Genomic DNA, 11,250 nt, shown 5'->3' on the forward strand with positions numbered 1-11,250 from the left:
GACACCAAGTTTAAGCTTCATGTCTTCAAACTTGGACTTACATAGGGACTTAGTAAATATGTCAGCCAATTGCATTTCCCCCCGCAGTGTGTCAATCTAATTTCACCGAATTGCTCAGCCTCCCTCACTGCCTGAAACTTGATTTTTATGTGGTTAGTTCAACCATGCATGACTGGATTCTTAGCCATTGCAACGGTCGATTGGTTATCATAGAAAATTTTAGTAGGCTCACACTGCTTTACCTCTATATCAGCCAGCAAATTTCTCAACCAAATAGCTTGATTTACTACAGCTGCAGCTGATATGTAGTTAGCCTCTGCAGTGGATTGTGCCACTATGCTTCTTGGAAGACCAAAAAAATGCACCATAATTCAGTAGGAATACATACCCTGATGCGCTTCGCATGTCATCACAAGAGTATCCCTAATCACTGTCTGCATATGCTATCAATCTAAAATTTTCAGATTCCATGATTTGCAGTTCCTCTAATGAATCTCAGCACCCTCTTGGCTGCTTTAAGATGCTCCTCACTTGGTTTGCTCATAAATCTTGATAGGAGACTAATTGAAAACATCAGCTCAGGCCTTGTTGCTGTTAAGTACAACAAGCTACCAATCATTCTCCTATAATCTGTCTCATCTACCGTGGCTGCTCCATCATCTTTACATAGCCTTTGATTTTGCACCAAAGGTGTGGCAACAGACTTGCAATCATCCATTCCAAATTTCTTAAGCATCTCATTAGCATATCTCCTTTGACAAATGAAAATGCCATCTTGAGATTGATGGATTTCCATTCCAAGGAAGTAAGTCATCACTCCCAAATCAGTCATCTCAAACTCTTTGTGCATTGCTTTCTTGAACTCTTCAACCTGAATTCCATTGTTTCCAATCACCAACAAATCATCCACATACAAGGAAACCATAATCACATCTTCATTGGCCTTTTTTACATATAAAGTATGCTCATTGGGGCTTCTTGCATAACCAAGACTGACTAGGTAGTCATTGATTTTGCTGTACCAAGCTCTTGAAGCTTGTTTCAGGCCAACAAGGCCTTTCTTAGTAAGTACACCTCGTCTTCTTTCCCCTTGATTTCATATCCATTAGGTTGTTCAACAAAGATCTCCTCATCCAACCAACCATTCAAGAAAGCTGACTTAACATCCATTTGATACACTTTCCACTTAAATTGGGCTGCCAAAGCTAGAACTAACCTGATTATATCATGTCTTGCAATCGGGACAAATGTATCTTAGAAATCCACACCATGTTGCTGTGCAAACCCTTTCACAATCAACCTGGCTTTGTGCTTCAAAACTAAACCATCAGGATTTAGTTTTTTCTTGAAGATCCACTTTACCTGGATCACTTTCCTCTTGGTAGGCCTGTCCACAAGTTCCCATGTTCCATTCTTTTCTATCATGGACAACTCCTCCTACATAGCAAGTCTCCATTCCTTTGACTTAGTTGCCTCATGATAAGATGTTGGTTCAAGCAATGCAACATTGCATCTCCCATAAATCTCAGCAAGAGGTCTGGTTCCCCTGACTGAAATTTCTTCTTCTGTTTCAGAATCTGCCCCATCAGTTTGGTCAGCAATTTGTTCTCTTTGCTGTGGCCATGGATCTACTTGAATTTTCTTCTCTTCCCAATTCCACACTGACCTCTCATCAACCTTTACATCCCTTGAAACAACTACCTTTCTTGTCTCTGGAATGAAGATATTGTAAGCCTTGGATTGGATGTTGTAACCTACCAGAATTCCATCCCTTGCTTTGCCATCCAGCTTTGACCTTTTGATGGCTAGTATGAGTACATAGCATATACTCCCAAATATTCTTAGATGATCCACTTGAGGCTTAACTCCATACCATGCTTCAAATGGAGTTTGATCCTTTAAAGCTTTGGTTGGAAGCCTATTCAGCAAATACACACTTGTATTGACAGATTCAGCCCATAATTCCTTTGGCAGCTCCTTTTCAGTCAAGAAACACCTGGACATCTCCATTACTGTCCTATTCTTTCTCTCACTCACTCCATTTTGTTGGGGAGTGTAGGGACAACTAAACTGATGCCATATTCCAGCCTCCCTGCAAGTTGATTCAAACTCATTTGAGGTGTATTCACCTTCATTGTCACTTCTCACAGCCTTGATCTTTACCCCATATTGGTTTTCAACTTCAGCTTTGAACCTCCTAAACACAGCAGCCACTTCTCCCTTTTGCTTTAGGAAGTACACCCTAGTCATTCTTGAATGATCATCAATAAACAAGATGAAGAATCTGGATCCATTCATGGATGTGGTCTACATTGGTCCACACACATCAGTGTGCACCAATTGGAGCTTTCTAGTAGCTCTCCAAGCCTGATTTGTAGGAAAGGCTGGTCTGCTAAGCTTCCCTATTTGGCATACTCTACATAAACTCTCTTTCTCTTCTATTTCAGGTAAGGTGTGTACCATCCCTTTAAGCTTCATTTGCTTAAGTCCAGCATAATGGTAATGACCATATCTTTTATGCCATATGTTTGTATCATCTGAGTTTACTGTCATAGCATGAAACTCTGGTTTTTTAAGTTCAATTGGGAAGCTTTTCCCAACCATTTTCACATGCATCATCACCTTTCCCTCATCATCTAATATTGTGCAGGTTTTATTTTCAAAATGCAGCATGTAATTTCTTTCAAGCATTTGTCCTACACTAAGCAGATTTTGGTTGATTTCAGGAACAAATAATACATTGTAAATAATCTTTGTACTTATCATGGTCTGCACAACCACATCTCCCCTACCTTTAACTTTCACAAGTTCACCATTTCCCACCTTTACACTTGACTGGTATGCTTGATCCAACTTCACAAAATTCTCTAGATTAGGTGTCATGTGGTTTGTACATCCACTATCAATCAGCCAAGTTCCAGCATTGAACTGAATAGCATAGCAGGATGCCACAAAAAGCTGCTTAGATTCAGAATTCTGCTGTAAATATTCAGCAGTATGTGCAGGTTGCTGTTGTTTATTTTTGCAGACCTTTTCAATGTGGCCTAGCTGCTTGCATGCCCTGCATTGAACATTTGGTCTGAACCAGCACTTGTACTCAGCATGGTTCTTCTTTTTGCAGTGGGAACATGGTGCAAAACTCTTGAAACCTGCTGGTTTGTTCCACTGATTGTTTACTCTCTCTTTTCCTCTTTTCTCTCCTCCAAACTTCTTGTTTCCTCCTTGAGTTGGCTTGCTCTTCTGTTGGACAAACAATATAGCTTCACTACTATCCTCTTGCCTCAGTTTTCTTCTTTGCTCTTGGGCTTGAAGTGCATGGACAAGTTCGGTTAAGGTGATTTGAGACAAGTCTTTAGAATCCTCCAAAGAAGAAATTTTTGATTCAAACCTCTCGGGTAGGCTTACTAACACCTTTTCAACAATTCTTTTATCACTTATCTCTTCCCCTAACAATCTTATCTTGTTAACCACATTCATTAATCTATCTACATACTTTTTAACCACTTCAACCTCTTGCATTTTCAATGTCTCAAACTCTATCCTTAGGTTCAAGACTTACATGTTTCTAGTTTGGGTGCTTCCTCCAACTTCTTCCTTAATCTTGTCCCAAGCCTGCTTTGCTGTCTCACAAGCCATTATTCTTGTGAAAACTTGATCAGTGACTGTAGCATGTAAATGGGACAGGGCTCTTGGAGCTTTTGCAGTCTCCTCTTCATGGAGTCTTATCTGGTTCAGGGTTGGGTTTGGTCCCAACTGTGGTGGTTGTTTCTCTTCTTTTACATACTGCCATAGACTCTGACCTCTCAAGTAAGCCTCCATCTTCACAGCCCACATATGGTACTGTTCCCCATTGAAGGTTGGAGGCAAGAGTGAGGCTGAACTTGTTGCCATGAAGTCTGTCTTTGGTGAGGTAAGGACTGACAGAGAATGTGTAAAGATAGAGGTTTTGCAGGCCCCTTAAGATCAAGATGGAGCTCTGATACCACTTGTTGGTTATATGAGCATGAAAGTGGTCTTACTGGAGAGAAAATGATGATCAACTAGTAAGAGAAAAGAGTTGTAATATTTGCGTTAGTCTAAACTGAAAGTTACAGCAGAAGTTTATACATGACAAACACTATTACACCTAACCATAAAACATATTTTAGTCCAAAATGACATCCTAACCACACATCCTTAGCAACTCTGATTACATCACATTAATTTGATACAAAGTTGACAAGGCTCTAGGTACCTTGGCTATCTCCTCTCATGTATCCTTATCTGGTTCAAAGTTGGGTTTGCCCAAGGTGAGGTGGCTGTCTCTCTTCTTCCACATACTGCAAACCCATGACCTCTAAATAAGTCTTCATTTTGATAGCCCAAATATAGAATGATCACCATTGAAGATTGGAGGTAAAAATGAAACTGGAGCTGAAGCCATGAAGCAGATATGTTAGAAGATGTTCAGAAGGAAATTTTAAGCAGATTTTGATCCAACGGGTTAGATGGCTCTGATGCCAATTATTGGTTTTTAGAGCCACAAGATACTAAGGAAAGAGAGAGGAAGAGAAGGAGGTTATTACTAATTGGTTTTCTATTCGTTCAGAGTGTTAAAAAGCAAATAAGAGTTTAAAGGCAAAAAACTTGCCACTGTTACACCAACTCTGGAGGACATTTCTGCAATCACATTCTAAACCATACATGTAAAACTAATGCTGGTATAAAACATTAAAATAAAACCATAATCACCGGCTACTATCACCTAAAGCTATCACAAAAAGACTTCAAAAAATCAGCTTCTTCACTAACTGTCATACTAAGACATTCAAACTTGGCGCCAAAACCTGCAACTTCAACCAGCAACATATTCCACACATTTCCAGCAAAATATCACCTACTTCAAAAATTCTAGCTTTTGTTTGGGGTGTGCCTTGTTCTACAGTTTCAGAGGAAAGAATCATTTGGCTTCACGATGGAGATTCAAAGAAATGAGTTGTTCAAGAACTCAGTAAATGAAACATGTCAATCAGATTTTGGTTGAAATGCAGTATCATATAATCATAGTTGGTACTGGTATTCGGGTTCAGCCTTTCCTTACATTCTTGGAAATGTCGCTTTATTCCCCCTCTACCCTTCAAATTTGTGATCTTGATTTTTTTGACCCGTTCAATAGGTTGGATTAGAAGATTCTTTGAGTACGATAGATAAAGGTATATTTGGTTTATTTGCTAGATGGATGGATGCCAAGTGCATGTGGATATGCTCTTTTCAAATTTCAAGGACTGGAAAGTACTAAACTATCGTATCCCTTGGCAAGTAGGTGGCTTTCTGTTGGTTATATGGCATGAAATGGTCTTACGAGAGAGAAAATGATGATCAACTAGTAAGAGAAAAGAGCTTAATATTGCTTTAGTCTAAACTGAAAGTTACAGCAGAATTTATACATGACAGACACTATTGCACCTAACCATAAAACATATTTTGTCCAAAAGACATCCTAACCACACATCTTAGCAACTCTGATACATCACATAATTTGATACAAAGTTGACACCAATACAAGCTGAATTCACCAAAATACATCACTTCAGCATGCCCAGATCAGCTAGTGAACTGCTCCAGACCAGCTTTCAAACTTCACCTTTTTCTTTGCCCCGAAACACCAGCTTAGTAATATAAAATATTGTTCAAGCAAATATCATCCTTTGAACACTCCCTTGATATTTTTGCTTGAGACACCAAGTTTAAGCTTCATGTCTTCAAACTTGGACTTACATAGGACTTAGTAAATATCAGCCAATGCATTTCCCCCCAGTGTGTCAATCTATTTCTCGATTGCTCAGCCTCCCTCACTCCTGAAACTTGATTTTTATGTGGCTTGTTCACCATGCATGACTGGATTCTTAGCCATGCAAGTGATTGATTATCAAAAAATTTAGTAGGCTCACACTGTTTCCTATATCAGCCAGCAATTTCTCAACCAAATAGCTTGATTTACTAGCTGCAGCTGATATGTATTCAGCCTCTGCAGTGGATTGTGCCACTATGCTCTTGGAAGACCAACAAAATGCACCATAATTCAGTAGGAATACATACCCTGATGGCTTCGCATGTCATCACAAGAGATCCCAATCACTGTCTGCATACCTATCAATCTAAAATTTTCAGATTCCATTGATTAGTTCTAATGAATATCAGCACCCTCTTGGCGCTTTAAGATGTCCTCACTTGGTTTGCTCATAATCTTGATAGGGACTAATTGAAAACATCAGCTCAGGCCTTGTTGTGTTAATAAACAAGCTCCAATATTCTCCTATAATCTGTCTCATTACCGTGGTGCTCCATCATCTTTACAGCCTTTGATTTTGCACCAAAGGTGTGGCAACAGACTTGCATCATCCATTCCAAATTTCTTAAGCACTCATTAGCATATCTCCATTGCAAATGAAAATGCCATCTTGAGATTGATGGATTTCCATTCCAAGATAAGTCATCACTCCAAATCAGTCATCTCAAACTCTTTGTGCATTGCTTTCTTGAACTCTTCAACCTGAATTCATTGTTTCCTCACCAACAAATCATCCACATACAAGGAAACCAATCACATCTTCATTGGCTTTTTTACATAAAAGTATGTCTCATTGGGGTCTTGCTAACCAAGACGACTAGGTAGTCATGTTTTTGCGTACCAAGCTCTTGGAGCTTGTTTCAGGCCATAAAGGCCTTTCTCAGTAAGTAAATGTCTTCTTTCCCCTTGATTCATTCCTCAGGTTGTTCAACAAAGATCTCCTCATCAACCAACCATTCAAGAAAGCTGACTTAACATCCATTTGATACACTTTCCACTTAATTGGGCCCAAAGCTAGACTAACTGATTGTATCAGTCTTGCAACGGGCAAATGTTTTGAAATCCACACCATGTTGTGTGCAAACCCTTTCACAACAACCTGGCTTTGTGCTTCAAAACTAACCATCAGATTATTTTTTCTTGAAGATCCACTTTACCTGGATCACTTTCTCTGTATAGGCCTGTCCACAATTCCCATGTTCCATTCTTCTATCATGGACAACTCCCTACATAGCAAGTCTCATTCCTTTGACTTAGTTGCCTCATGATAAGTGGTTCAAGCAATGCAACATTGCATCTCCCATAAATCTAGCAAGAGGTCTGGTCCCCTGACTGAAATTCTTCTTCTGTTTCAGAATCTGCCCCATCATTTGGTCACAATTTGTCTCTTTGTGGGCTGGATATACTGAATTTTCTTCTCTTCCCAATTCCAACACCTCTCATCAACCTTTACATCCTTGAAACAACTACCTTTCTTGTCTCTGGAATGAGATATTGTAAAGACCGTGGATGGATTTGCTACCAGTCCTCGTGGGAACGATATCCTACCCATCACTCTATTACTTGAGCGACTAGTATACTTGCTATTTTTTTGCATGTTGTATTAAACACGCATCACTGGGCAACCCCTTTACCACAACTGGCCCATCTGGATTCAACTTCTTCTTATACACTCATTTAACTTGAATTACTTTTCTCCTAACTGGTCTATCCACCAATTCCCAGGTTTCATTTTTGTCAATCATGCTTAGCTCCTCCTATATTGCTCTCCTCCATTCTTTCACTTTTGCAGCTTCAGAGTAGCAAGCTGGCTCCATCAAAGCCACATTACATTTCTCATAAATTTCTGTTTGTACCCCTTATAGGAGCTTCTGCTTCAGAGTTTGAACGGCCTTCTGAAGCTTCTTGGTTGTCCAAGGGATCTCCTCGTGGCTTTTGTATTTCTTTTCTCTCTACTTCATTTCTTTCCCAATTCCATGCAAAGGCTTCGTCAACTCTTACATCTTTATTGACAAGGAACTTCTTGGTCTTAGGATTATAAATCCTATAAGCCTTGGATAGGCTGCTGTATCCCACCAGAATTCATGTCTTTGACCTTTCATCCAATTCGGTCCTTTTGCTTGCTGGAATATGAGCATAACATATGCTCCCAAATATCTTCAGATTGTTAACACTTGGCTTCACACTATGCCAAGCTTCAAAATGTGTCTTGTTATCCAGGGCTTTAGTTGGCAGCCTATTAAGTAGAAACACTACTGTATTCATAGCTTCAGCCCCAAAAACACTTAGGAAGATTCTTTTCATACAACATGCACCTAGACATCTCCATCACAGTCCTTTTTTTTTCTCTCACTTACACCATTCTGCTATGGTGTGTATGGACTACTTAATTGGTGTCTTATTCCAACTCCTACACACACTTCTTCAAACTAATGTGAGGTGTATTCAGAGCCATTATCACTTATGATAGTCTTCAAGGTTAAACTAGTTTGGTTCTCCACCAATTCTTTGAATTTCTTAAACATTGTTGTCACCTCACTCTTTTGCTTCAAGAAGAAAACTCAGCACATCCTGGAAAAATCATTTATAAACAAGAGGAAGTATCTACTTCCACTTAGTAATGGTGTTTGCAAGGGGCAACACATATTAGTGTGTACAAGCTGGAGCTTCTTAGTAGTTCTCCAAGCTTGATTTGTTGGAAATGGTTGCCTGCTGAATTTGCCAAGTTGACTAACTTTGCAAACTCCTCATTTCTCATCAATTTTGGGTAGGTTATCCACCAAGTTTTTCTTCTTCATTTGCACCAAGCCAATATAGTGATAGTGACCAATCCTTTTGTGCCACATTTCTGTCTCATCAAGCTTAACAGATCGGGCTTGAGAGGCTGAATTCTTCCACTTTATTGGAAAGCGTTTCGCTAGCATTCCTACTCTCATTACTTCATTCTTATGCCTATGCTCTACAATGCAAGACATATTCTAGAAATGCAAGGAGTAATTCTTCTCTAGCATTTGGCCTATACTTAACAGACTTTGGTTTATTTCAGGAACATATAAGACATTTGAAATAAACTTTGTACCTGAAGGAGTTTGAACAACAATCTTGCCTCTTCCCTTGGCATCAACACAATCTCCATTTCCAATCTTTACTATAGACTGTTAGGAGTGATCAATTTCCACAAAGTTGGCTAGGTCTGGAATCATGTGGTTTGTGCACCTACTGTCTATCAACCAGACTTCACCAGGATTTTTCAATTTTGAGCAAGAGGCCATGAAGAGCTGTTCAGTCTCTTGACTTGGTTGCTGATTCTCCACTACTTGTACTTGTTGCTCTTGCCGATGTCCCTTATTTTTGCAAACCTTTTCTATATGCCCAAACTGCTTGCATACCTGCATTGTGTACCAGGTTTGAACCAGCATTTGCTTTCAGAATGGTTCTTCTTTTTACAATGTGGGCAAGGTGGAAATGACCTCAAACCACCATGCTTTCCTTCCTGGTAACAACTTTTCTATTTTTCCCTTCTTTTCACTAGTAGCTCTCTTATTTCCTCCCTGGCATGTTCTTCCCTTTTGACTAGCAACCATTACTCCCTTACTAAAGTCTTCTTGCCTAAAAAATCTCCTCTGCTCTTGTGCATGAAGAGCATGCACAAGTTCTACTAAACTGATATGGAACAGGTCTTTGGAGTCTTTAAGTGAAGAGATCTTTGTCTCAAATCTCTCAGGTAAACTGACCAAAACCTTCTCTATTATCCTCTTGTCAGTCAACTCTTCACCAAGTAACTTAATCTTGTTCACCACATTCATCAGCCTATCCACATACTCTTTGACAGACTCAGCCTCTTACATCTTAAGCATCTCAAGTTCTCTTCTCAGGTTTAGAACTTGCATGTTACGTGTTGTATTGTTTCCCCCAAACTCCTCCTTAAGCTTATCCTAAGCCTCTTTAGGAGTTTCACACGCCATGATCCTTGTGAATGCCTAGTCAATGACGGTTGAGTGAATACATGAGAAGGCTCTAGGTATCTTGGCTATCTCCTCCTCATGTATCCTTATCTGGTTCAAAGTTGGGTTTGCTCCAAGTTGAGGTGGCTGTCTCTCTTCTTTCACATACTGCCATAACCCATGACCTCCTAAATAAGTCTTCATTTTGATAGCCCAAATATAGAATTGATCACCATTGAAGATTGGAGGTAAAAATGAAACTGGAGCTGAAGCCATGAAGCAGATATGTAGAAGATGTTCAGAAGGAAATTTTAAGCAGATTTTGATCCAACGGGTTAGATGTCTCTGATGCCAATTATTGGTTTTTAGAGCCACAAGATACTAAGGAAAAGAGAGAAGGAAGAGAAGGAGGTTATTACTAACTGGTTTTCTATTCGTTCCAGAGTGTTACAAAGCAAATAAGAGTTTAAAGGCAAAAAACTTGCCACTGTTACACTAACTCTGTAGGACATTTCTGCAATCAATTCTAAACCATACATGTAAAACTGATGCTGGTATAAAACATTAAAATAAAACCATAATCACCGGCTACTATCACCTAAAGCTATCACAAAAAGACTTCAAAAAATCAGCTTCTTCACTAACTGTCATCTACCTAGCGACATTCAAACTTGGCGCCAAAAACCTGCAACTTCAACTAGCAATATATTCACACATTTCCAGCAAAATATCACCTACTTCAACAACGTCTAGCTTTTCTGTTTTGGGTTGTGCCTTGTTCTACAGTTTCAGAGGAAAGAATCATTTGGCTTCTTCGATGGAGATTCAAAGAAACGAGTGTTTCAAGAACTCAGTAAATGAAACAGTCCCCCCCCCCCCCCCCCAATCAGATTTTGGTGAAATGCAGTTATATATAATCATAGTTGGTGCTGGTATTGCTGGTTCAGCCTTTCCTTACATTCTTGGAAATGTCGCTTTATTCCCCCTCTTACCCTTCAAATTGTGATCTTGAATTTTTTTGACCGTTCAATAGGTTGGATTAGAAGATTTTGAGAGACGATAGATAAAGTTATTATTTGGTTTATTGTGGATGGATTAGATGCCAAGTGCATGTGGATATGCTCTTTTCAAATTTCAAGGACTGGAAAAGTACTAAACTATCATATCCATTGGCAGGTAGGTGCTTTCTGTTGGTTATATGAGCATGAAAGTGGTCTTACGGGGAGAGAAATGATGATCAACTAGTAAGAGAAAAGAGCTGTTAATATTTGCTTTAGTCTAAACTGAAAGTTACAGTAGAAGTTTATACATGACAAACACTATTGCACCTAACCATAAAACATATTTTAGTCCAAAATGACATCCTAACCACACATCCTTAGCAACTCTGATTACACACATTAATTTGATACGAAAGGTACAACCTAAATACAAGCTGAATTCACCAAAATACATCACTTCAGCATGCCTGCAGAT

General features: G+C 39.3%; 1 protein-coding gene across 1 annotated transcript; it reads right to left on the reverse strand.

The window, feature by feature from the left end:
* Positions 1–8,577: 8,577 nt before the first annotated feature.
* Positions 8,578–9,636, reverse strand: LOC116107777. The gene is made up of 4 exons (XM_031394073.1): positions 9,301–9,636; positions 9,067–9,219; positions 8,910–8,985; positions 8,578–8,789 (listed from the first exon to the last, which is right to left on the reverse strand). The coding sequence occupies exons 1-4, from the start codon at positions 9,634–9,636 to the stop codon at positions 8,578–8,580; spliced, it is 777 nt and encodes a 258-aa protein (XP_031249933.1).
* Between the last annotated feature and the right edge of the window lie 1,614 nt (positions 9,637–11,250).

Source organism: Pistacia vera, unplaced genomic scaffold (genome assembly GCF_008641045.1).
Source record: "Pistacia vera cultivar Batoury unplaced genomic scaffold, PisVer_v2 Contig548, whole genome shotgun sequence".
Lineage (NCBI taxonomy): Eukaryota > Viridiplantae > Streptophyta > Magnoliopsida > Sapindales > Anacardiaceae > Pistacia > Pistacia vera.